The sequence below is a fragment of the Macaca fascicularis genome, chromosome 11, assembly GCF_037993035.2.
Source record: "Macaca fascicularis isolate 582-1 chromosome 11, T2T-MFA8v1.1".
Lineage (NCBI taxonomy): Eukaryota > Metazoa > Chordata > Mammalia > Primates > Cercopithecidae > Macaca > Macaca fascicularis.
The window spans coordinates 129,025,051-129,052,284 of NC_088385.1; the positions used below are offsets into that span (position 1 = coordinate 129,025,051).

The 27,234-nt window shown below is 44.6% G+C and overlaps 2 protein-coding genes across 21 annotated transcripts in view; one reads left to right on the forward strand and one right to left on the reverse strand.

The window, feature by feature from the left end:
* CFAP251 (cilia and flagella associated protein 251) overlaps positions 1 to 27,234 on the forward strand; it is an 86,485-nt gene that overhangs the window by 9,771 nt on the left and 49,480 nt on the right. For 8 of the 20 annotated variants that reach the window (XR_012420788.1, XM_045366136.3, XM_074008146.1 and 5 more), the window contains 7 exons: positions 4,412 to 4,552; positions 6,897 to 7,006; positions 10,084 to 10,188; positions 15,802 to 15,913; positions 16,158 to 16,238; positions 23,227 to 23,304; positions 25,766 to 25,816. Coding sequence is in view for 19 of the 20 variants with exons in the window: in XM_045366136.3 (XP_045222071.2) it covers positions 4,412 to 4,552; positions 6,897 to 7,006; positions 10,084 to 10,188; positions 15,802 to 15,913; positions 16,158 to 16,238; positions 23,227 to 23,304; positions 25,766 to 25,816 (678 nt within the window). In the remaining variant the exon portion in view is untranslated. Of the gene's footprint in view, positions 1 to 4,411; positions 4,553 to 6,088; positions 6,240 to 6,896; positions 7,007 to 10,083; positions 10,189 to 15,801; positions 15,914 to 16,157; positions 16,239 to 23,226; positions 23,305 to 25,765; positions 25,817 to 27,234 lie in introns of those variants that run through there. The other 12 variants (XM_074008143.1, XM_074008144.1, XM_074008148.1 and 9 more) reach the window with 7 other exon arrangements.
* LOC102132906 (small ribosomal subunit protein eS1-like) lies at positions 1,360 to 2,207 on the reverse strand. Its single transcript, XM_065524968.2, has one exon. The coding sequence runs from the start codon at positions 2,195 to 2,197 to the stop codon at positions 1,403 to 1,405; it is 795 nt and encodes a 264-aa protein (XP_065381040.1). The 5' UTR covers positions 2,198 to 2,207; the 3' UTR covers positions 1,360 to 1,402.

A 27,234-nucleotide genomic window follows, 5' to 3' on the forward strand; every position in this document is an offset into this window, starting at 1 on the left:
CACCACCATGCCTGGCTAATTTTTGTATTTTTTTTAGAGATGGGGTTTCAGTATGTTGCCCAGGCTGGTCTTGAACTCCTGGGATGAAGCAGTCCACTCACCTCGACCTCCCAAAGTTCTGGGATTACAGACACAAGCCACTGCACCCTGCCTGGATTTTATTTTTAAGCAGTTTTGGGTTTATAGAAAAATTGAAGGCCGGGAGCAGTGGCTCACGCCTGTAATCCCAGCACTTTGGGAGACTAAGGCAGGCGGATCATGAGATCAAGAGATCGAGACCATCCTGGCCAACATGGTGAAACCCCATCTCCACTAAAAATACAAAATTTAGCTGGACATGGTGGTGCGTGCCTGTAGTCCCAGCTACTCAGGAGGCTGAGGCAGGAGAATCGCTTGAACCCAGGAGGTGGAGGTTGCAGTGAACTGAGATCGTGCTGCTGTACTCCAGCCTGGTGAAAGAGTGAGACTCCATCTCAAAAAAAAAAAAAAAAAAGAACAAAGAAAAAACTTGAGCTGAATGTACACAGGGCGCCCACATATTCCTCTTATATCCTTCCTCTCCCAGTTTTCCCTTTTATTCACATCCTGCATGAATGTAGTTCGTCCATTAGCACTGATGAACCAATACTGCTACCTTATTATTAACCTAAGTCCATAGTGTACATTGGGGGTTACTCTGTGTGTCATGCTTATTATGGGCCTGGACAAATGTATCCTGACATGTACCCACCATACCCACCATTCTAGTATACAAATCGATTTATGCCCTGAAACCCCTGTCCTCCACCTATCCATCCTTCCCTTCCTCCCCTGAGCCCTGGCAACCACTGATCTTTTAATTTTTTTTGAGACAGGGTCTTGCTGTGTTACCCAGGCTGGAGTGCAGTGGCATGATCTCAGCTCGCTATAACCTCTGCTTCCTGGGTTCAAGCAATTCTCCTGCCTTAGCCTCTCAAGTAGCTGAGATTACAGGCACGCACCACCATACCTGGCTAATTTTTTGTATTTTTAGTAGAGACGGGGGGTTTCACCATGTTGGCCAGACTGGTCTCCTGACCGCAGATGATCCACCCACCTCGGCCTCCCAAAGTGCTGGGGTTACAGGCGTGAGCCACTGTGCCGGGCCGCACTGATTTTTTTATTGTCTCCATAGTTTTGCCTTTTCTAGAACGTCATATAGTTGGAATCATGTAATATGCAGCCTTTTCAGTTGGCTTCATTCACTTACCAACATGCCTGTAACTTTCCTCCATACCTCTTTGTGGCTTGTTAGCCTTTTTTTTTTTTTTCTTGTTGAATAATATTGCATTGTCTGGATGTGCCACAGTTGGTTTATTCTTTTTTTTTTTTTTTTCCCCCCACAATTAGCACTTTTTATTTGACACTAATTGAAGTCTGAACTTTAAACAGATTCTTGGACTGGTGGTTCATATCTATCAGCTCGTTCAGCTTTAGCACCTATCTCATCCCCAGTGGCTTTTCCAGAACTACTGCCTTCACCATGAAGCTCTATGAGCTTTCCCAATTCAAACTTGGCCTTCTTCAGCATTTTTACTTTCCTAACGAAGACATCATGGAGAGGATAAACAGATTGGCAAGCCTTTTCTGTGTCTTTTCCAATGCTGTCTGGAATCAATTTATTGACCACTTCTTTCAAGTCATTTGTCTGCACCTCTCGGGTCATGATTTCCATCATCTTCTTCCGGATTTGGCGGACCTGTTGGTGCTGAGCATAAGAAGTCTTCCGTATCTGATTGTTGTGTTTTTTAGTAAAACCAACACAGAACAGACGAAGCAAGTAACCATCGGTAGTCTTGACATCAACATGAGCTTCAATCGTTGTCTGCCACTTTTTGACCATGGAACACATTTTGTCACGGGTAAGATCCATGCCATGGAAGTTAGTCAGGCAGTTTTTGCCCTGAACATCTTCAGTAATCAGCTTGAATTTTCTAAATGCAACTTCATCATTCTGCAAATCAGCAAGACTCACTTCAAACACACGACCCTTGAGACCATCAGATGCAATTTTGGTTCCTTGGGTCCTGGTGATGAGCGTCTTTCCAATATTTCTAACATTGAACACAGCAGATGCTTTCACATCATACCAATCTTTCTTAGAAAATGGATCAACCACTTTCTTCTTGGCTCCCTTTTTGCCGCCTTTCGTAAGGCGCTTGTTCTTACCAACCGCCATGGTGCTGCTCAGAGAGCTGAAAGGGGTTTATTCCTAATAATTTTTTTTTTTTTTGAGACGGAGTCTTGCTCTGTCGTCCAGGCTGAAGTGCAGTGGTGCGATCTCGGCTCACTGCAAGCTCCGCCTCCGGGGTTCACGCCATTCTCCTGCCTCAGCCTCCCGAGTAGCTGGGACTACAGGCGCCTGCCAACATGCCCGGCTAATTTTTTGTATTTTTTAGTAGAGACAGGGTTTCACCGTGTTAGCCAGGATGGTCTCGATTTCCCGACCTTGTGATCCGCCTGCCTCGGCCTCCCAAAGTGCTGGGATTACAGGCATGAGCCACTGCGCCCAGCCTATTCTTAATTTTTATTTATTTATTTTTTTTTTTTTTTTTTGAGACGGAGTCTCGCTCTGTCACCCAGGCTGGAGTGCAGTGGCCGGATCTCAGCTCACTGCAAGCTCCGCCTCCCGGGTTTACGCCATTCTCCTGCCTCAGCCTCCCGAGTAGCTGGGACTACAGGCGCCCGCCACATCGCCCGGCTAAGTTTTTGTATTTTTAGTAGAGACGGGGTTTCACTGTGTTAGCCAGGATGGTCTCGATCTCCTGACCTCGTGATCCGCCCGTCTCGGCCTCCCAAAGTGCTGGGATTACAGGCTTGAGCCACCGCGCCCGGCCCTTAATTTTTAAAAAATACTTTGAGCTGAGCGCCGTTGCCCACACCTGTAATCCCAGCACTTTGGGAGGCTGAGGCAGGTGGATCACGAGGTCAAGAGATCAAGACCATCCTGGCCAACATGGTGAAATCACATCTCTACTAGATATACAAAAAGTAGCTGGGTGTGGTGGCACGTGCCTGCTCTCCAAGATACTTAGGAGACTGAGGCAGGAGAGTCACTTGAACCCGGGAGGTGGAGTAAACAGTGAGCTGAGGTCGTGCCACTGCACTCCAGCCTGGCAACAGAGTGAGACTCTGTCCCCTGCCAAAAAAAAAAAAAAAAAACCCAAAAAACTTTGAACACAAAACTAGTACATAAATAAACTAGTATTGAAGTAAAAGCAGTAGTCAGATTTATTGTACTTATAATTTTTCATTTCATAAAATTTTAATTTGGGATTTATTCCAGGCAATACAGAATTTCTAATTTTTCGAAAGAGATTTTGTCTCTTCATCCTTTATCCTTCCGGTAGAAATAGTACATAGGGACAAATACCCAAGCTGAATAATTAATTGCCTTTCTTTTCTTTTTTTTTTCTTTGAGATGGAGTATCGCTCTGTTACCCAGGCTGGAGCGCAGTGGTGCGATCTCAGCTCACTGCAACCTCCGCCTCCCAGGTTCAAGTGATTCTCCAGCCTCAGCCTCCTCAGTAGCTGGGAGTAAAGGCGCCTGCCACCACGCCCGGTTAAGTTTTGTATTTTTAGTAGAGATGAGGTTTTACCATTTTGACCAGCCTGGTCAAGAACCCTCGACCTCAGGTGATTCACCCACCTCAGCCTCCCAAAGTGCTGGGATTACAGGCATGAGACAGGGCTCCCAGCTTATTTGCCTTTCTTATAAAGTTACATAATGACTTCATTGTAACTTGTCTACCCTACATGCTTTTAGAAAGTAAATGGAATTTCACAACATTAGGTTCTCACTGTGTGTCTGGTACTGAACAAAGTCTTGGTCCTGAGGAGTGGAAGAAAAGGAAGTTATTTCTGTGTATTGTTGAAGACTTTCTTTTCTAATGGAGGTATAATTAACATGCCATAAAATTAACCAAAATTTTTTTTAATTGTGGTAAAATACACAGAACATTAAAGTTGCCATCTTAACCTTTTTTTCTTACACTGTTGCCCAGGATGGAGTGTGATGGAACGATCTCAGCTCACTGCAACCTCCCCGTCTCCTGGTTTCAAGCGATTCTCCTGCCTTAGCCTCCAAGTAGCTGGGATTACAGGCACATGCCACCACGCCCAGCTAATTTGTGTATTTCTAGTAGAGATGGGTTTTCACCATGTTGGCCAGGCTGGTCTCGAACTCCTGACTTCAGGTGATCCTCCCACCTCAGCCTCCCAAAGTGCTGGGATTACAGGTATGAGCCACCACGCCTGGCTGACGACTTTCTTAAAGTGGTTCTTCTTTGCTGGACTGTTGATGTGAAATCCTTCCCCTCCAGCGAGTTCCTGGAGTCGTAGCTCTGGGCTGAACATGCTGTAATGTCTTGCTGGTTTTGCCCTTGTCTTCCAGACCATGACCTGGTCGTTTGGATGGAACAGTTCTCTTCCTGTTTACTATATTCGAGAGGAAAAGCAGAGAGTTCTTCTGTATGTTTGCGCTCACACTGCGATCATCTACAACGTGTTGAGGAATAATCAACACCACCTTCAGGTATGTAGGGATTTCCTTCCTATGGGCAGGGGAGTTGTCTTTAACGTGTGTGTGGTATTTTGTTTTATATCTCAAGGACTAACTTCATTCTATCACTGTCATATTTTCCCACTCTCCTTGGAACTAAAAGCAATCCTGTCTTTACAAATACATGGTATTGCTTATTGTCTCTCTGTTTCTAATCAGAATCAACTTACAAAACAGCAGTTGACATTAATTTTATAGATAGAATTTAAAACATCTGTATTTTTTACACTTCTGCAAAAATGTGGACAGCGTAGATCATGTCTCCACAGATATAACACAAAGGGCAGCTATTCAGCAGGGTGCCGACGTCACGGACACTTACATACCTCTCTAGTTTTCAAAGGGCTTTCATCTTACAACTGTACCGAGAAGTGGGTATTCATATACCCATTTTACAGAAGAAACTGAGGCTCAGAGTGATTTAAGTGACTTGCCCAAGACCGTATTAGTAAATGATGTCTCCTGTCTTGAAAGTGTTAAGTAGGTCAGTTGTCCTTTTATCCCTCCCTCCTTTCAGCAGCTTTGCTCATTTTCACCCCTCTCTGAGCCTCCCCGATTTGTCCTTCGTGCCTGCCCTCCTCACAGCACTCCGCTTCCTTCATTCCTGATATTTAGGACCCAATTCATTTTCATCATTTACCTTTCCAAGCGTCCTATTCCTTGGTGTCTGACTTTCTACTTATTGACCTGGTAAACTGTTCCATATCACCCTTTCAGTTGACATATGTTGTTACAGGAGTGTCCTTAGCTGATGCCTAGATCAAAAACACCACAAGGTATTTACCAAGGACCCAGTCAATACTCAGTGTTGTGCCAGGGATTCAAGATGTCTGGGTGCAACTTAAGGAATTCAGTCTCTAGAAGTCCAGAAATACGCAGGCAGAAATCACCAGGCAGCTCCCCTTGGAGCTTCATTGAATGCATGGCAGTGAGCACAGTGGTGATGGCAGAGAGAGAAGGAAGAGATCGCTGTGGGCAGGCTCAGATAGTCAGGGCGAGCAGGATGCACAGATGTGCTGGAGTGGAAGGAGGCAGGAGTCCAGCCTCACTAGGGCCAGAGGGCTGGGAGTGGCCTTGACCATCCATTTGTTTCACAAATAGTTTATAGCTGCTATGTTTCAGAGTATAGGTCTGTAGTAATGAACAAAATAGATGTATTCCCTGCTCTCATGGAGCTTACAGTCTAGTACAGAGACAGACGTTAAACAAGTGAACACATAAATGATTACAAATTGTAACCAGTGATTAAAAGGAGATGTGAAAATGCTCTGAGAGAGACAAATTAGGGTAAGAGAAGACTTAACTTTAGATTGAGTGGGCAGAGATTGAAGAGGTGCTGTTTCTGCTAAAACTTGGAGGATGAGAATGACCCAGTCAAAGACAGTCTGGGAGAGAACATTCCAGACGGAGCAATAAGTGTTCAGGCCTATGTGTGGGGCCCGGAAAGAAGGCTGGCATGGCTGATGCACCGTGAAGGTGAGAGAGAAGGAAGGAGGGAAGAGGGGCCATTTCCCAGCAGGGAGTGCTGCCATTTGTGTTTCCAGAAGATTCCTCTCTTGTGTGCACAAAAGGATTATAAGAAGATAAGAGTGGAAGCAGAGGCCGAGCATGGTGGCTCATGCCTGTAATTTCAGCACAGGCCGTGGCCGAGGAGGCTGAGGTGGGTGGATCACTTGAGCCCAGGAGTTTGAGGCCAGCCTGGGCAACATAGCAAGACCCTTGTCTCTACAAAAAATTTAAAAATTAGCTGGGCACGGTGGCATGTGCCTGTAGTCCCAGCTACTTGGGAGGCTGAGGTGGGAGGATTGCTTGAGCCCAGGAGATCAAGGCTGCAGTGAGCCAAGATTGTGTTGATGCACTTTAGTCTGGGTGACAGAGTGAGACCCTGTCTCAAACAAACAAAAAGAGTGGAAGTAGAGAGACCAATGGGGAACTTTTTGCTCCAGAGCTGCTCAGAGCCCTGAAGTGAGCAGTGTTCTAGAGAGAAGAGGCTGGCAGCGTGATCAGAGTGGCTGGGGGAGGGGAGGGCTCAGATACTTATCCTCCACTTAGGTTGAGAGTTGCCACGTGCCTTGACCTCTAGGAGCCATTGTTCATGTGGGGAGTTATCTTTCAGGTGTTTGGAGGGAGAGAAAGTTTGAAAATCACCCACTAGGAAGTGGAGAAACCCCCAGGAAGGCCAGCAGGAACAGAATTTCCAGCCAGATGAGCGTTGAAAGGAGCTCAGATCTCTCTGTGGGGCCTGGCCTTTGCTGATGGTGGCCAAGGCTGGGCCACATCTTGGATGTTTCAAAGCATTTTCTCTCCATTTCTATAGGGCCATGCCAATATTATCTCCTGCCTCTGTGTCAGTGAAGACAGGCGGTGGATCGCCACAGCAGACAAAGGGCCAGACTGCCTGGTGATTATATGGGACTCCTTCACAGGGTAGGCTTTGTGTAGCCACTTCTTTTTTCCCCAAATTTGTGTAGAGTATCTGCCACTGTGTGACAATGACAGAATGAGTAATGCCAATGCCTAGAAATTTGATTTGTTGGTGTTCCACAGTAGACTAGCTTATGCTGACTCACATTAACCTAGCTCACACAAGCTCAAAGCATAACCCAGATGGCAAATCTGTCATTTACAACGAGAAATATTACTTCTACAAGGACAGATTTTCTAGTGGCTGGTCAGGCTGCCTCTTCTGGGCAGTTCTTAATGGTTACTACCAAGTGTTCCTGTCTATCGCTGCTCCCCGTTCCATACATTTCTTATTGGATATGTTCAATTTTGATCTGTTTGCCTGCCATGGTTTTAGGTATAGTAATGATGGGAGACTTTCCAAAGCTGCTGTTTCTCTGCAGTCTCTCTCTAATTCTAACAACCCGCCATTGCCTCCTTTCTTTCATAATACAGACAGGTTCTCGCTCCATTGCCCATGCTGGAGTGCAGTGGTGCAGTCATAGCTCATTGCAGCCATGAACTCCCAGGATAAAGTGATTCTCCTGCCTTGGCCTCCTGAGTAGCTGGGACCACAGGCACATGCAACCACACCTGGCTAACTTTTTTTTGTAGAGACGAGGTCTTGCTATGTTGCCCCGGCTGGTCTTGAACTCCTGGCTTCAAGAGATCCTCCCATCTTGGCCTCTCAAAGCACTGGGATTATAGGTGTAAGCCACCATGCTTGGCCTCTTCTTAAATATTTTATTTTATTGTATTATATTTTCATAGAGATGGGGTCTTGCTTTGTTTCCCATGCTGGTCTTGAACTCCTGGGCTCAAGCCATCCTCCTGCCTCGGCCTCCCAAAGTGCTGGGATTATAGGCATGAGCCACCACACCTGGCCTCTCTTTCTCTCTTTTTTAAATTAACAGACTTTTATTTTTAGAACAGTTTTAGATTTACAGAAGAATTGGGAAGATAGTACTGAGGATTCCCATATACCCCACACCCAGATTCCCACATTAGTTACATCTTACATTAGTAGGATCAATTTGCTATAATTCATAAACATGATTGACACATGATTATTAACAAACATCCAGGATCCCACCCAGGAGACCACATTCGATTTAGCTGTGATGGCTCCTTAGGCTCTGCTTGGCTATGGCAATTTCTTGGACTTCCCTTATTTTTGATGACTGACAGTTTTGAGGAGTACAGGTCAGGGATTTGGTAGGATCTCCATCTACTGGACTGTTCGGATGGTTTTCTCGTGATAAGCCTACCGGCCTTCTGAAACACTCTGGTGTCTAAGAAATGAGTTACAGTGGCCTTCTTAACCTGGGGGTAAAAGGCATGCTCACTTCGATCAAACGTCAGATAAACCAGTCCAGGTGGTGAGGGGAGGTTGACAGCCCCCAGACTCTCTACTGGAGCTAGATCTGGAAGGCTGGGGTTCTGTACTCTCCTTGTATCTGCTTCTGTAACTCACTCTCCTCCTTCCCCGGCTGGAGGCAGACTGAATGGAGAGCCTCTCTGGTATCAAGGTTGTCATCCTGTATTGCCTTTCTTCCTAACTCATAAAATTCTACCTTTTCTGGTTCCTTTTCTGATAGTGCATCAGACAAGGAATGGTGGAATTTCCGTGGGCTTGAGCAGTCCTGCTCAAAGTGTGGTCTGCAGGCTGAGCTGATCTGTCAGCCGGTCCTGGGCTATGTTGAACAGAAAGTACAGAAAATGAGAGGGGGCCTTTGGGAACTTTTATAGCAATTTGTTCTTGCTATGGTATTTTTATTTTGTGAAAGTATTTGATCTGGGCTGGGTGCAGTGACTCATGCACTTTGGGAGCTTCCCAGCACTTTGGGAGGCTGAGGCAGGAGGATAACTTGAGGCCAGGAGTCTGAGACCAGCCTGGGCAACATACTGAGACTGTCTCTACAAAAAATTAAAAGTTAGCCACATGTGGTGGTGCATGCCTGTAGTCCCAGCTACTCGGGAGGCTGAGGCGGGAAGATGGCTTGAGCTTAGGTGTTTGAGGCTGCAGTGATTCATGATCATGCCATTACACTCCTGCCAGGGGGACAGAGTAAAACCCTGTCTCAAGAAAAAAAATATGCATTGGTCTGCAGTGGAATAAAAGTTTTTTTTTTTTTTTTTTTTGAGACGGAGTCTCACGCTGTTGCCCAGGCTGGAGTGCAGTGGCGCGATCTCGGCTCACTGCAAGCTCCGCCTCCCGGGTTCCCGCCATTCTCCTGCCTCAGCCTCCTGAGTAGCTGGGACTACAGGCGCCCGCCACCGCGCCCGGCTAATTTTTTGTATTTTTAGTAGAGACGGGGTTTCACTGTGGTCTCGATCTCCTGACCTTGTGATCCGCCCGCCTCGGCCTCCCAAAGTGCTGGGATTACAGGCTTGAGCCACCGTGCCCGGCCCAAAAGTTTTTTAAAAATACCTTTCACCACAGATAGTTTGCAAAGTGCTGGACAAGAAGATGTCGAGGCAGTTGGGGGATCCTGCGGGACTGAGCACGCCACCTTGTGTGACAGCTCTCAAGCAGGAGGCCGTCTTGTCTGCCGAGGACATTGGAAATGGGGCTGGTAGTTTGGGCTGTGGGATATGACATTGTGTAATCGATGAGAATGCAGTAGAGGTCCACCAAATGAAGGGAAGGAGCTGTAGGGTTTCAGGGAGGGCCTGGTTGGGGACAAAAAGCATGAGCCTGAAGTAGATGGTGGGTGGGGGAACGTGGTGATGCTTGTCTAGCCGTGCTGGGCAGAGGGGGAATAAGAACAGGGAATGTGACTGGTGGTGGCTTGCCTGGGTAGGAGAACTGGAAGGGAAGAAGGGAAGGGGCCCAGGGGACTTCAGAGGGACATGAAAGAGCAGGTGGCAGGAGGCAGGTGTGAGTGTGGGCTCTGGCATCCACCTGGGCTTCCATGCCTGCTCGGCCATGGTCTGCTGTGTGACTTGGAGGCCCAGAGAAGAAAGTAACTTTCCCATTTGTGAAAAAAGAATAATGATGTCTACTGTTTTTTACTTTCCTTGCTGTAACAAATTACCTCAAACAATATACTCTCTTGCAGTTCTGGAGGCCAGAAGTCTGAAACCAAGGTGTCGGCAGGGTTGGCTGCTTCTGGGGGCTGTGAGGGAGAATCTGTCCCAGGCCTCTCCCCTTGCTTCTGCTGGCTGTGGGTGACCCTTGGTGTCCTTGGCTTGTGGACGCATCCCTTCGATCTCTGCCTCCATCTTCCCATGGCATTCCCACCATGCATCCATCTGTGTCTTCTTGAGGACCCTGGGCATTGGATTTGGGGCCCACCGTAGTCCAGTACAACCTCATCTTAACTAACTACATCCACAAAGGCCCTGTGTCCAAATAAGGTCATATTCTGAGGTTCTGGGTGGGCCTGAGTTTGGAGGGGCCACTTAGCCCATTAAATCCAGTGCACAGGATGTTGTGAGGATCGCTGGAGCGCAGCACCAGACCATAATAGAGGATCCTAGATGGGTTTTCTTTCTTAACTCCTGGCCTGAGGCAGAGAGCAGTCAGATTCACTGACAAGACTGTTAGGGCTTAGTTGGGTAGATGGGTGGGAGGGAAGAGTTCAACAAGTGAGTCCAGATGCATGAGGAGGTTAGGAAGAAGTTCTGTTTAATGTTCTATAGTGGGGGACACAGAAACTGCTCTCCCGCAGGTGACCAGTGACCTCCAGGGGATCGCATTACCCAACCTTGATCCTCATGTGACTTGACTTCTCTGTGTCATCTAACACTTCATTTCCTGTGGCTTCTCTGATCTCACATCCCTACAACACATGGCCTTCGTGTCTGGCTTCTTTCACTTAGCATCATGCTTGAAGGTTCATCTGTGGTGTGGCACGTGTCCTTTCTATGGCGGAATCACATTACATTGTATGGATAGACCAAACAATGTATGCTCTTTCATCTGATTTTTTGTTTTGTTTTTGTGTTTTTGAGACAGGATCTCACTCTGTCACCCAGGCTGGAGTGCAGTGGTGTGATCGTGGCTCACTGCAGCCTTGGCCTCCAGGGCTCAAGCAATCCTCCCACCTCAGCCTTCTGAGTAGTTGAGACCATGGGTACATGCCACTGAGCCTGGCTAATTTTTTTTGTTTTTCTGGTAGAGACAGGGTCCTCCTATGTTGCCCAAGCTGGTCTCAAACTCCTAGGTACAAGTGATCCCCTGCCTTGGCCTCCCAACATGCTGGGATTACAACTGTGAGCCACTGTACCCAGCCTCATCTGTTGTTGTTATTGTTATTATTATTATTATTACTGAGACAGGGTCTCACTCTGTTATCCAGGCTGGAGTGCAGTGGCACAATCTCAGCTCACTGCAACTTCTACCTCCTGGGCTTAGATGATCTTCCCATCTCAGCCTCCCAAGTAGCTGGGACCACAGGTGCACACCACCATACCCAGCTAATTTTTTTGGAATTTTTTTTTTTTTTTTTTGAGACGGAGTCTCGCTCTGTCGCCCAGGCTGGAGTGCAGTGGCGCGATCTCGGCTCACTGCAAGCTCCGCCTCCCGGGTTCACGCCATTCTCCTGCCTCAGCCTCCCGAGTAGCTGGGACTACAGGCGCCCACAACTGCGCCCGGCTAATTTTTTGTATTTTTAGTAGAGACGGGGTTTCACCATGGTCTCGATCTCCTGACCTTGTGATCCGCCTGCCTCGGCCTCCCAAAGTGCTGGGATTACAGGCGTGAGCCACCACGCCCGGCAATTTTTTTGTATTTTTTTAATAGAGATGGGGTTTCACCATGTTACTCAGGCTGGTCTCGAATTCCTGGGCTCAAGTGATCTGCCTGACTCAGCCTCCCAAAGTGCTGGGATTACAGGCATGAGCCACCATGCCCGGCTCATCTGCTTAATTTGTTAAAAAATGATTTTAGGACATTTTAATAGAAAACTGTTAAATTTAATGGTGGCTCACGCTTGTAATCCCAGCACTTTGGGAGGCCGAGGCGGGTGGATCACTTGAGGTCAGGCGTTCGAGACCAGCCTGGCCAACATGGGGAAACCCCGTCTCTACAAAAATACAGAATACAAAATACAAAAAAAAAATTAGTCGGGCATAATGGTGCCCGTAATCCCACCTACTCGGGAGGCTGAGACAGAATCGCTTGAACCCAGGAGGCGGAGGTTGCAGTGAGCCAAGATCGTGCCATTGCACTCCAGCCTGGGCGACAGAGCGAGAATTCATCTCAAAAAAAAAAAAAAATTAATGAAAACCGATACATTTTCATGGAAAGCACTGGCTGCCATCTCCGATCCTAGTCTTCTTTCTAGAGGTAATCAATTTGATGTGTTTCCTTCCACAACATTTGCTTTTGTTTTAAACACATGTATATGGATATCTTCATATTGTTTTTCTCCACAACATGGTTGCTGTGATCTTTTCCCAAACGTAAATCTGATTGTGTTGCCACCCTGATTAAAACCCTTTAGAAACTGCCCATTGTCAGATCAGCTTATGCTACAGGGAACACGCACCCTGCATTAGGGCCGTGCAGACACTTCCCCCAGAAAGTGAAATGCCTGCTGCCTGCACACGTAGCCGTCTGCAGCTGCTAACATGCTCTCAGCTGCAAGTAATGGCACATCCAACTTAACCACAAGGAAAAGGTATTATCTCATGCAGTAGAAGCCTGAAGTCGGCCAGCAGAAGAGTCGGAGTCCTTCAGGTGTGTTTTGTCTCTGAAGCCTTTGCTGACCGACACCTTCACCACACAGAGCTGCTCCGTTATGATGCTGAGCTGCTGTTTTTTCCTTATTTGTGAAACTGTGTCTCTACTAGACACGAAGCCACTTGAGGGCAGTGATTTTTTAGAAAAATTGCACAGTAAAGCATATCTGTGGTTAATAATGCAAATGCTATGTTAATATGAATTTTATGATATCCCAAGTGATTACTTTGGGACCCAGAAAAGATTATTCAGAGGCTGTTTTGGTTTTAGGATTAGTATTCATTTTATTAGTGATAAATTAAAAACCGTAGTTCTTCCTCCAGTTTTTTGCTCAACTTAAAAATCTTACTCTGTTTATAAATCTAGCATATTTTTGCAATCACCTTTGAGGAGGCTTTGATTAATGTTTGGCCCCACTTACACATTTGGTTATTAACTCCTTTTAAACATTTAAAACTGCATTTCGATATTTAAGATACTCAGTTTCATTAAGTTTTTTAGTAGTCTGATTAACAAACAAATCTTTCATAGTACTTAATTACTGCAAATCTAGTAAATTAGACATAAATATGGTAAATCTTAAGTTTCCTTAAGTGTTCTAATATTGCCTATAAACCTATTACGATTTTAATTTAAAATCACAAATCTAAATCAACTACATATTTTAAATTAGCATCACAAATCTAATCTGTTAGCAACTCTGAGGTATGTCAAATTCACTTAAACATTACAAATTCCTAAAAAATGAACAAATTCTCTTATCACAACTATGTTAATAATGCAGGTCTGACTGACTTCATCTTCTCTATATTCAATTCCAAGTATCTCCAAGGATAAGATACATTTTCTCACTAAGGACTTTACTGTGTTATTTCCAGTCACTTTGGGATTGCCTTCCCAGGTGAATTTTTGGGGCTACTTCTCAGTGGGATGAAGTTTCTCAAGTGACAGAGAACCAGAGAAGTCCTCAGCTGGGACACAGACTTGATGCCAGCCAGTTGGGACCCTGGTGTGACGTACAGACGTACTGAGGCCTGTTTATCTTCACTGTATCTAGGACTCCATAATCAAAAAGAAAAGAACCATGCGGCCTGCATTCCTGGTTTAAGTCTTGCTACCACCCTCTCTTCATTCCAGTGGGAATCAGTGGACCTCCCCCAACCCAAGCATTACAACTTCCATCTTCGCTTCCACTGCTTCTGTGCTTTGGTTGTCTGAGATACTTACGTGTCATCTAATTCTGGGTATTTCAAGGCTGTGTCGGAATCATACAGTTCTAAGGTCTTGTCAGTAACACAGTATGGAAGTGTAAGAGCAAAAAATAAAAGTTCCTCCTCACCCAAACCCCATCTCCAGAGGAACCATTGCTTACAGTTTGCAGTCTGTTCCTCTGGAGTTTTTTCAATACACACACACACACACACACACACACACGCGATTAGGATGATGCAATTGTTTTGCAATTTGCTTTTTTCACAAATTGTGGTCACTTTCCCAATCTACCTCATTCTTTTTGAAGGCAGCAAAGTTTTTATTTTTATTTCTATTTTTAATTTTTATGTTTTTTTTTTTTTTTTTTTTGAGACAGAGTTTCGCTTTTGTTGCCCAGGCTGGAGTGCAATGATGTAATCTCGGCTCACTGCAACCTCCACCTCCCCGGTTCAAGTGATTCTCTTACCTCAGCTTCCTGAGTAGCTGGGATTACAGACTCCTGCCACCACACCAGGCTAATTTTTTGTATTTTTAGTAGAGACGGGGTTTCACCGTGTTGGCCAGGCTGGTCTCAAACTCCTCACCTTAGGTGATGCACCTGCCTTGGCCTCCCAAAGTGCTGGGATTACAGGTGTGAGCCACCACGCTGGCCTTATTATTTTATTTATTTATTTATTTATTTATTTATTTTTGAGGCAAGGTCTTGCTCTGTCACCCAGGCTGGAGTGCAGTGGCATGATCTTGGCTCACTGCAGCCTGCACCTCCTGGACTCAAGTGATCCTCTCACCTCAGCCTCCCATGTAGTTGGGCCCACGGGTGCATGCCAGCATGCCTGGCTAATTTTTCTATTTTTGGTAGAGACAGGGTTGTGCCATGTTGCCCAGGCTGATATCGAACTCCTTAGCTCAAGCAATCCACCCTCCTCAGCCTCTCAAAGTGCTGGGATTACCAGTGTGCAATACCGTGCCCAACCTAGTTTCTTATCATGTGGTTATACTATAATATCTTTTCAAACAATTCATGTGTGGTATATTAAGGGACATTTGTGTTGTTTGATTTTTGCTATTAGAGTAGTACCACGATGACTATGAATTTTCATTGACCTTTGTTTACTTTTTCCATGGTTTCCCTAGGAAAAAGTCGTAAGAGTGGAGTGACTGGGCGGTAGGGTGTATGCATTGAAGGTTTTGATAGATCCAGCCAAACTGCTTCTAGAAAGGTGCTGCTCCTTTGCATTCCCACCTATGCAGGAGAGTGCCTGATTCCCTGCGAGCTGGGATGTTGTCCTAGTCATCTTTTCATACTACATCCTTCCTGCCAGGCACAACCTGGCACAGAATCAGTGCCTGGTACCTTGTGAATGAGAAACTAGAGCTTGTGAAGAGGGCAAACAGCAGGCCCATTGCCTTGAGTTAGGCTTGACTACTATTGTTGTTGAGGTTAAATTCACATGGCATAAAACTGACCATTTTAAAGCTTGCAGTTTGGTGACATTTAATACATTTACACTGTTATGCAACCATTATCTCTATCTAGTTCCAAAACGTTTTCACCACCCCAGAAGGACACCCTGCACCCCATTATCTGTCTCCATGGGTTTGCCTATTCTGGCCATTTCATATGAGTGGACTCGTACACTCTGCACCTTTTGAACCTGGCTTCTTTCACTTAGCATCGTTTCCAAGGCTCATCCATGTCATATCATAGCATGTGTCAGTGCTTCATTCCCTTCTATGGCTCAAAAAGATTCCACTGTATGGATAGATCACATTTTGTTCTGTTTTGGAGAGGTTTGGGCTGAGCTCAGACCTGCCCTGGGCCTCTCTGGGAAGCCAGGGAGACCTCAGCAAGTGTCACCCACCTTGTCCTGTTTTGCAGTATTCCTGTGCACACAATATTTGACAGCTGCCCCGAAGGGAACGGCATCAGGGCCATGGCCATGACCCATGACGCCAAGTATCTGGCAACCATCTCAGATGCTGAAGTCCAGGTAAAGGCCCTGGCCCTTTGGGTCAACTTCAGCGAGCTGGCCGACCTGTCCAGTGTGTCCCCATGGGCAGCTCTGTTCAGGCTGCATGATGTTTGTGATGTTCTCAAAAGACCAGACTCCACAGCACAGAGTCCGGGCCTCTGTCCTTAGTTACTTGAAGTTTTGGGGTCACCACAAGAGGTGTAAGTTACTTTAGCAGACTTCAAAGAACTTCTCATGCCCCTCTCTCTGCTGTCACCTACAGAAGGTGTGCATCTGGAAGTGGACTTTGGCAGTGGAAACACCAGCATGCACTCTCGAACTCCCCAAAGAGTACGGTGTTCAGGTGAGTTCCACTGGAGCCTGTAAACATCAACTAAAGTTATATGGGTGCCAGGCCAGGCTGGGCGTGGTGACTCACACCTGTAATCCCAGAACTTTGGGAGGCTGAGGTGGGTTATCACTTGAGGTCAGGAGTTCAAGGCCAGCCTGGCCAACATGGTGAAACCCGTCTCTACTAAAAATACAAAAATTCCCTGGGCGTGGTGGCACATGCCTATAGTCCCAGCTACTTGGAAGGCTGAGGCATAAGAATTGCTTGAACCTGGGAGGCAGAGGTTGCAGTGAGCCAAGATTATGCCACTGCACTCCAGCCTGGGTGACAAAGTGAGACTCCATCTCAAAAAAACAAAAACAAAGTTCCACTGATGCTGGGCCAAAACCTACTTTTTGTTTCAGGGGAGTTGCGTTATGCTGCATAACAGTGTTTTTTTTTTTTTTTTGAGACAGAGTTTCGCTCTTGGTGCCCAGGCTGGAGTCTGGAGTGCAGTGGCACAATCTCGGCTCAACACAACCTCTGCCTCCCAGGTTCAAGTGATTCTCCTGCCTCCCGAGTAGCTGGGATTACAGGCGTGCACTAGCACGCCTGGCTAATTTTGTAATTTTTTAGTAGAGATGGGTTTTCTCCATGTTGGTCAGGCTGGTCTCGAACTCTCAACCTCAGGTGATCCGCCCACCTCGGCCTCCCAAAGTGTTGGGATTACAGGCGTGAGCCACCGCGCCCGGCCTCAGTAGAGCTTTAAAAACCCTTTCATTTCCTGATTCATTTTACTTGACTCTAATAGCTAATATTTTTCAAGCACTTATGTTCCAGAGTCTGCTAAATTCTTTACTTACATTATCTCACATAATCCATGCAAACATGCTAGCAAAATAGATATTAATATCTGTGGAATACTACCATTAATTATTAAATACTTTGTCTAAAATCACCCACCTGGCAGTCTTTCTTATTCTATAAGTGTGCTTTTAACTGCTTCGAACCTTGTAAAACTAACTCTGAGGAGTATAGGGAAGTTATTATTATTGCTCCCAACTTACATGAGGTGACTTGCCAAGGACACCCAGTAAGTTTCCATCAGGTCTCCTTATTTCCTGGGTCGCTGCTCCCTGCTGTTGTGACTTGTCTCATTCATCCTTGCATGCTTCATTTGTCATACATTTATCGAGTACCTGTTCTGTGCCAGGCACTGTGATAAGTACATGCCTGACTTGCAGGATCTAAATCCCAGAGGGTTTGGGTGACTAGACTCAGCCAGGGAAATATGGTTATGCAGCCATATGTCCATCTTCTTTCCTTTCCCCCCAATATTCCTCTTGCCCCTAAAAAAATGTTTCTTCCTCCTTAAGGTTGTGCTAACACAGTAGCCACCAACCATATGTGGCTATTTAGGATGAGTTTTTCTATTGCTGCAAAAAACGCCATTGGGGTTTTTTTTTGGTTTTGTTTTGTTTTGTTTTTTATTTTTGAGACGGAGTCTTTCTCTGTCGCCCAGGCTGGAGTGCAGTGGCGGGATCTCAGCTCACTGCAAGCTCCGCCTCCCGGGTTCACGCCATTCTCCTGCCTCAGCCTCCCGAGTAGCTGGCACTACAGGCGCCCGCCACCACGCCCGGCTAGTTTTTTTGTTTTTTGTTTTTTTAGTAGAGACGGGGTTTCACCGTATTAGCCAGGATGGTCTCGATCTCCTGACCTCGTGATCCACCCGTCTCGGCCTCCCAAAGTGCTGGGATTACAGTCTTGAGCCACCGCGCCCGGCCGCCATTGGGGTTTTGATAGCGATTTTGCATTGAATCTGTAGATCACTTTGGGTGGTGTCATCGTTTTCACAGCATTGTCTTCTAATCCATGAGCATGGGACACCTCGCCATTTATTTATGTCTTCTTTAATTTCTTTCAGGAATGTTTTGTAATTTCCAGAGCTCAAGTCTTCACCTCCTGGTTAAATTTATTCCTAAGGATTTTGTGTTTTTTTGATGCTATTTTAAATGGATTTGTTTTCTTAATTTCCTTTTTTAGATTGTTCATTGCTAGTGTATAAAAAGACAGCTGATTTTTGTGTGTTGATTTTGTACCTTGCAACCTTGCTGAGTACACATGGTGATTTAAATTTAAAATTATTAAAACGTAAAAAATCTTTTTTGAGGCAGGGTCTCCCTGTTGTCCAGGCTGGAGTATAGTGGCGCAATCCCAGCTCACTGCAGCCTCTGCCTCCTGAGCTCAAGCAGTCCTCCTACCTCAGCCTCCTGAGTAGCTGGAACTACAGGTGCACACTATCATGCCCAGCTAATTTTTTTAATTTTTTACAGAGACAGAGTTTTGCCATGTTGGCCAGTGTGGTCTTCAACTCCTACGCTCAAGCCATCCACCTACCTCAGCCTCCCAAAGTGTTGGGATTACAGGCGTGAGCCACCACACCCTGCCCTCTTCTTGCTATGCTTTCTTCTTGGGTATTGTCATCTATTCCCAAGGCTATTTACTTCCGAGACATACCCTAAAATCTTCCCTCATCTCTCCACCTCTGTTGCCACCGTCCTAGTCCAGGCCACAGTCACCTCTACCTGCACCATCTGGCCTGCTGGTCTTTCTGCTTTCACTCTCTCTTCACTCTCTAACAATCTTCCCACAGCAGTCAGACTGTTTTTTGTTTTGTTTTATTTTCTTTATTTTCTTTTTTTTTTTAAGATGGAGTCTCACTCTGTCACCCAGGCTAGAGTGCAGTGGTGCAATCTCGGTTCCTACAACCTCCACCTGCTGCTGCTGGGTTCAAGCGATTCTCCTGCCTCAGCCTCTCGGGTAGCTGGGACTACAGGCACGTGCCACCATGCCCGGCTAATTTTTTGTATTTTTAGTAGAGATAGGGTTTCACCATGTTAGCCATGATGGTCTCGATCTCTTGACCTTGTGATCCGCCTGCCCTGGCCTCCCAAAGTGCTGGGATTACGGGTGTGAGCCACTGTGCCCAGCCAGAGAGTTATTTTAAATAATTAAAATATTGCATCACTCCTGTACTTAAAATCCTTCAGTAACTTCTCATTGTCCTCAGAATAACATTAAAATTCCATGACATGTGGCCTTCAAGGTATGATCTGATTCCTCCATCCATCTCCTAATGTCTACCATCCTGATTACTGTTCATCAGTTTGCTTTTCCTAGAATTTCATGTATAATAAATGGACTCCATTTACAGAGAGCTTTGGTTTCTTTCACTCAGTTTTTTTGTTGCACGTACCAGTAGTGTATTCCTTTTTATTGTTGAATAGTAGCGCATTGAATAGGTATGTAACCTTATTAATTCACTGTTCATGGACATTGGGTTGTTTCCTGGTTGTGGCTATTAAAAATAAAGGTGCTGTGAATGTTCATGGACAAGTCTTTATTTTTGAAGGAGATTTTCCTTTGGTATAGAATTCTAGAGTGGTAGTGTTTTCTTTTAGCACTTCATATCTTCAAGGATGTGATTCTGTTGTCTTCTGGTTTCTACTGTTTCTGTTGAAAAGTCAGCTGTCAATCCCTGTTTTGAATGTTGTGTGTCTCTCTCTTTGGCCCCCAGCTGCTTTTACAGATTTTTCCCTTGGTTTTCAGCAGGATTTTGTTGTTGTTGTTGTTATGTTCTGTTTTTGAGACAGGGTCTCACTCCATCACCTAGGCTGAAGTGCAGTGGCACAGTCACCACTCATTGCAGCCTTGACCTCTTAGGCTCAAGTGATTCTCCCACCTCAGCCTCCCAGGTAGCACCACTACACCTGGCTAATTTTTTTTCTTTTTTTGTAGAGATGGGGTCTCGCTGTGTTGCCCAGGCTGCCCAAACTCCTGGGCTCAAGTGACCTTCCCACCTCAGTCTCCCAAGGTGCGGGGATTATAGGCGTAAGCCACTGCTGCACCAACCCCAGCAGCTTTTCAATGATGTGTCTATGTGGATGTGGGTATGTTGTTGATTTTTTTTTTTTTTTTTTTTTTTTGAGACGGAATCTCGCTCTGCTGCCCAGGCTGGAGTGCAGTGGCCAGATCTCAGCTCACTGCAAGCTCCGCCTCCCAGGTTTACTCCATTCTCCTGCCTCAGCCTCCTGAGTAGCTGGGACTACAGGCGCCCGCCACCTCGCCCGGCTAGTTTTTTGTGTTTTTTAGTAGAGACGGGTTTTCACCGTATTAGCCAGGATGGTCTCGATCTCCTGACCTCGTGATCTGCCCGTCTCGGCCTCCCAAAGTGCTGGGATTACAGGCTTGAGCCACCACGCCTGGCCTGTTGTTGATTTTTGTAAAGTTTATCCTTTAGGATTTCTTGAACCTGGGATGTTATATCTCTTCTCAGTTTTGGAAAATTCTCAGCCAGTACCTCTTTACACATTTCTTCTGCCACATTCTTTCTTTCTTCTCCTTCTGGGGCTCCAATTACATATACGTTAGACCTTTTCTGGTCTTGTCCCACTGGTCTTTTATTTTCTTTTCTGTATTTTCTATCCTTTCATCTGTTTCTGCTTCAGTCTGGATGTTTTCTACTATAATTTGTCTTCCTTTCCTGCTGACTCGTTCTTTCTTTGGCTATATCTAAATTTTTGTTAAACTGTCTATTGAGCATTTTAAATCATTTTTTCAGGTCTAGAGTTTCCATTTGATTCCTTTTTTAAGTAGAGCTATCTGCTGAGATTCCCCATCTTGTCCTCTACTTTCCTGCATGTTAATCCAGTGATTGTCACGTCTGTGTCTAACAACCCCAATACTCGGATCTCCTGTGGCTTCTTTCTGCCGATTGCTTTTTCCCCTTGGTTTTCAGTCATTTGGATGGGTCTTTTTTCTTTTCTTTTTTTTTTTTTTTTTGAGACGGAGTCTCGCTCTGTCGCCCAGGCTGGAGTGCAGTGGCCGGATCTCAGCTCACTGCAAGCTCCGCCTCCCGGGTTCAGGCCATTCTCCTGTCTCAGCCTCCTGAGTAGCTGGGACTACAGGCGCCCACTCGCCCGGCTAGTTTTTTGTATTTTTTTAGTAGAGACGGGGTTTCACCGTGTTAGCCAGGATGGTCTCGATCTCCTGACCTAGTGATCCGCCCGTCTCGGCCTCCCAAAGTGCTGGGATTACAGGCTTGAGCCACCGCGCCTGGCCCTTTCTTTTCTTTTCTTTTCTTTTTTGAGATAGGGTCTTGCTCTGTTGCCCAGGCTGGTCTTGAACTCCTGGCCTCAAGCAATCCTCCTGCCTCAGCCTTGCAAAGTGCTGGGATTCCAGGCATATACCACAGTGCCTGGCCTGGATGCATCTCTTTAATATGCCTTGCTATTTTTTACTGAATGCCTGATGTTGTGTTTTTTAAAGTGTAGCAATAAATTTGAGGCTCGAGATGACTTCCTCCAAAGAAGACTGACTTTTGCTTCTTAAAGGCACTTAGCAGAGTGGTTCAGCTTAATCAGAGCTTGAGGTGGTTTGAGGCTGATTTTCAGGCTTTGTGAAGTCTGCTTCATGCACTTGCTTTTGCCAATTCCTTACCCTGCCCGGGCTTTTGTGCTGTTCTGATATGAATTCTCAAACATTGGCATTGGCAGTTTACACTCCTGTGGTATGTAACATTCATAAAATGTTTGGAAAATGATAGGTAAGGAATAGGCGTGGAGACGGGGTGGAAATGGTAGAAATGGAACTTAAAAAGCTTTTCTCCAGCCTGTCCCTCAGTGCTGTCTCCTGTAGCCCTTCACCCCAGGCTGTAGCCACCCACCTCCCATGCACATTTCAAACACATACCCCGTGGCTCCCCAGGAAGAGCTTGCTTTGTTGTTCTTGCTGTGACTGTTTGGTTTGTGTGTTTAAAGTTTCCCTCACTTCCATAGTTTCTGCAGGGTTGATTTTTGGGAAGGGAGCCAGCAGCCCATGCTATTCACCATCTTGGCAGGAATTAGAATCCCCTTCCAATATCTTGCATTCATTCCAAGATACTGTGTGGCCCTGTCAACTTTAGAAATGTATATGCAGCAGTCTTTAAAAGGATACAGAATAAAGGTTATTGGTGAATACCGGTTTACTTTTGCTTGTTCCAATTTATTTTATTATTATTATTGTTATTATTTTAAATTGATCACTGTCAGAAAAGCTTGTTACAGCCAGGTGCAGTGGCCCACACCTGTAATCCCAGCACTTTGGAAGGCTTAGGCGGGTGGATCTCTTGAGGTAGGGTTCGAGACCAACCTGGGCAACATGGTGAAACCCCGTCTCTACTAAAAATATAAAAATTAGCTGGGCATGGTGGCACATGCCTATAGTCTCAACTACTCGGGAGGCTGAGGCAGGAGAATTACTTGAACCCAGGAGGCGGAGGCTGCATTGAGCTGAGATGGCACCACTACACTCCAATCTAGGCGACAGAGCAAGACTCTGGCTCAAAAAAAAAAAAAAGAAAAGCTTGTTCCAATTTATGGATGATGAAATATAATAGATCAGACTGGAAGGGGAACACATTTGACACTGTTTATTTTACTCACCAGTATTTAAATGATATTCCTATTTTTTACCAAATGCTGTATCTTTTCTGTTTTATATTCCTACTCATTTGTGTGTGTGTGTGTGTGTGTGTGTGTGTGTGTGTGTTTTGAGATGGAGTTTTGCTCTTGTTGCTCAGGCTAGAGTGCAATGGCGCGACTTCTGCTCACCACAACCTCCGCCTCGTGGGTTCAAGCAATTCTCCTGCCTCAGCCTCCCGAGTAGCTGGGATTACAGGCATGCGCCACCATGCCTGGCTAATTTTGTATTCTCAGTAGAGATGGGATTTCTCCATGTTGGTCAGGCTGGTCACAAACTCCTGACCTCAGGTGATCTGCCCGCCTCGACCTCCTAAAGTGTTGGGATTACAGGAGTGAGCCACCAATTAAGTAATAATTGGTATTACTACTCCTGTAATACCAATTATTATTTAATAATTTAATTAAATAATAAATTAAATTATTATTTAATTTTAACATTCAGCTTAACCAGAAACAGAAAGTTTATCATTAATGTATTTTCATACTTTATATTTCAGAACTACCTTACTTTTAACCCAACAAATAATAAAGAATTGGTGAGCAATAGTAAAACACAGGCAATATATTATGCATGGGTAAGTAGAAATATTTTGATTTGTCTTAAATGTGGGTAGAAATATGTGTTCATTCTTTGAGTACGAATGTTTCAGTAATGTAACAATATAGTATCTCTACTTAAGAAGCAATGAATATATATTAAAATGTTTTTATTTAATTATAGTGTTTAATCCCATTTGAAATTAGCGTATTAAATCAGAAGCAAATAATTCAATTTTATTTATTAAATTTTATTAAAGCAATGAGGCAAATGTTTATTTGAATTTATTTAACAAGACTAAAATACAAGTTTTGTGGTTTTTTTGGAGACAAGGTCTTGCTGTGTTGCCCAGGCTGCCTCAGACTCCTGGGCTCAAGTGATCTTCCCACTTTATCCTCTCAAGTAACTGGGATTAGAGGGGTGAGCCAGCCATACGTGGCTCTAAAATACAGATTTTTTTGAGACCTTGGTCTTTTTTCCTTTTTAGAAAGGAATTAGCAAACAGATTAGTGATACATATACTGACACAGGGCCAAATCATGAGAATAAAAAACATTGAGGCTGAGCACAATGGCTTGTGACTGTATTTCCAGCACCATGGGGGGCCAAGGCAGGAGGATCACTTGAGGCCAGGAATTTAAGACTAGCCTGGGCGACATAACAAGACCTCATCCCTACAAAAAATTATTTAAAAAAATTAACAGCACATGGTGATGCACGCCTGTAGTCCCAACTGCTCAGGAGGCTGAGGCTGAAGGATTGCTTGAGCCCAGGAGTTTGAGGCTGCAGTGAGCTGTGATGGTGATGGTGCCACTGCACTCCAGCCTGGGCAACAGAGTGAGACTCTGTCTCAACAAAACAAAACACAACAAAACAAAAAACGTTCCAAGTTAAACATGGAATAACTATGTGACTCAGCAATTCCAAGGTAAGATGTAAAAGAATTGAAAAGAAGCATTCGAACAAATACTTCTACACAAATGTTCACAGCAGCAGCAGCGCTATATGGTTATTTGTAATAACCAAAAGGTAGAAACAAGCCAAATGTTCATCTACTGATGATTAGGTAAACAAAATGTGGCCTGTCCATACAATGGAATGTTATTGTATGAAGTACTGATACATGCTGTGACATGGAGCAGCCTTGAAGGCATGATGCTAAATGAAAGACCCCAGACATGAAAGTCACATGTTGTATGATGCCATTTCTATGGAATGTCCAGCATAGGCAAGTCCACAGATACAGAGGAAACTGGTGGTTTTCAAGTCCTGGGGAGAGACGGAGTAGCTGCTTAATGGGTAGGAGATTTCCTTTTGGGGTTATGAAAATGTCTTGGATCTAGATGGTTGCTCAGCATTGTGAATGTATGAAACACTACTGAATTGTACACTTTATGATTAATTGTACACGTTATGATTAATTTTATGTTAAGTGACACTTTAACGTGGTTATGATTAATTTTATGTTAAGTGAATTTTACCTCAATAAAAAATTGTAAAGCAAAACCAAAACACATTGAATTACTGATTGTCAGTGACAGTCATTATTTAAGATATTTATTATATCTTTATTTTATTTTATTTTTGAGATAGGGTCTCACTCTGTCACCCAGGCTGCAGTGCAGTGGTGCAATCTCAGCTCACTGCAACCTCGGCCTCTCAGGTTCAAGCAATTCTCCTGTCTCAGCCTCCCGAGTAGCTGGGATTACAGGAACCTGCCACCACGCCTGGCTAATTTTTGTATTTTTAGTAGAGATGGGGTTTCTCCGTGTTGGCCAGGCTGGTCTCAAACTCCTGACCTCAAGTGATCCACCCACCTTGGCCTCCTAAAGTCCTGAGATGATAGGCGTGAGCTACCATGCCCAGCCAATTGTGACTTTACTTAGTACTTAATACAAATTCGAATTATCTATTAATAAGGCTTTAAAACTTTAATAAATACCTTAAGGTCGGCCGCAGTGGCTCACGCCTGTAATCCCAACACTTTGGGAGGCTGAGGAGGGCGGATCACCTGAGGTCAGGAGTTCGAGACCAGCCTGGCCAACATGGCAAAACCCCATCTCTACTAAAAAAAAAAAAAAAAAAAAATTATCTGGGCACGGTAGTGCGCTCCTGTAATCCCAGCTACTGAGGAGGCTGAGGCAGGAGAATTGCTTGAACCTGGGAAGCGGAGTTTGCAGTGAGCTGAGATCGTGCCACCGCACTCCAGGCTGGGCGATAGATGTGTTTCTGTTTAAAGACACCTTATTTAGTGTATAACTCCATCTCAAAAAAAAATAAAAGTCATAATCATTTGTGGTATTTTTTATATTTTTTATGTATTTGCTTTTCTTTCAGAATGTTTTTAGATATTTCCCAAGGCAGCAAGTTCTCTCACCTGTAGAAAATGCACATTTCTGACCTTGTTTAGATGTATTTGTTTTGGTTTTATTATTAATATAGTTCTTCCTTTGGAAACTGGGTCTTTTTGAGTAGTGATTATTTTTTCCTGTTATCAGTATGAAGAGAGGGATACACTGGCTCACAGCGCCCCACTTTTAACAGAAAAAGTGAGTATGCCTGTTGCATTTTTGTCCTTCAGATTTTGTGGAGAATAAATATTTATGTGCAAACTTAGCTGCTTCGGGCTACTCTTTGTACATCCTGACATTAAGCTACTGGGAAATAATTGGAAAAATTTTACTTGGGTCCCGTATACATATTGAATTGTCAGTTCAAAATAATGGAAGTATTGTTAAAAATAAAATGTTATAAAAAGAGTTACTGCCATGAGAAAATATAAAAAAGTGATGGCTTTTAGAATGTGTATGTGCATATTGACAAGGAAGGAAAGTTGCGGGGTGCAGTGGCTCTCATCTGTAATCCCAGCACTTTGGCAGACCGAGGTGGGAGGATCACTTGAGCTCAGGAGTTTGAGACCAGCCTGGGCAACACAGGCTAGACTTTGTTTCTACTAAAAAAAAAATTAAAAAAAAAAAAAATTACCAGCCAGGGTGGTATGAGCCTGTAGTCCCAGCTACTCAGGAGACTGAGGTGGGAGGATCACTTGAGCCCTTGAGCCCAGGTGATCGAGGCTTCAGTGAGCTGTGTTTGTGCCACCGCATTCCAGCCTGGGCAACAGAGCGAGACCCTGTATTTAAAAAAAAAAAAAAAAAAAGAATAAGCAGAGTTTTTGAATGTATGTGGATCCCTTATAAAGCTGCTCAGTTTCAGAATAATACATGATATTAGGTATTTAGATGTTTAAGAGCCAATAAGAGGGATATGAACCAGATGTTGAGAAAACATTTTATCTTGCTTGCTTACTGCAAGCTCTTGTGTCTGAGGTGGAACTTGAGTCGTCTCCTGTAGCATATTCTGCATTTGCTGCCCATGTAACCTGCGCTCAGGGAGCACCTGATGATGAGTTTCCTGCATACTTGCTTCTCTCTTGGTATGATTTGTGGAAATTTATTTCTTAAGAGGGCATGCCAAAAGACAAAAACAGAAAATACAAAGTTGAGACGAATGGGCACAAGGAGATTATTGTGTCTGCAGACTTGTTTTTCATAAATGAAAGTACTAAAAAATACTGTCAGTTCTCATTGTTGTTGGTAGTTATGTTCTATAAAGTCTCTGCAAACACCAAATTAGCAGATACTAAATTATTGCTCTGAAGGGAAATATAGGGTAGGTTTCTTTGAGCCTCTGGTCACATTTTCACCAACTAACTGATCAATACATAACCTTGTTTTATGTGTATTCATGTTTAAAGACATTTTATTTAATATATAACATTGATTCATTAACATTGAGCTCATGGCCAACAGCACTGTAACTCATGACTTGAACGAAACTCATCTAACCCACGTATTTTCTCCATAAGGCACATCATAGCATTCTTTTGCTTAGGAACACTAGATAGCACTTCAGCACTATGTTTGGGGGTCAATTTAAATACGAAAATCACCAAGAAAAAGCACCCAAA

Coding starts and splice junctions, on each gene's coding strand:
- LOC102132906 (XM_065524968.2), bottom strand. CDS start 2,197: ATGGCGGTTGGTAAGAACAAGCGCCTTACGAAAGGCGGCAAAAAGGGA.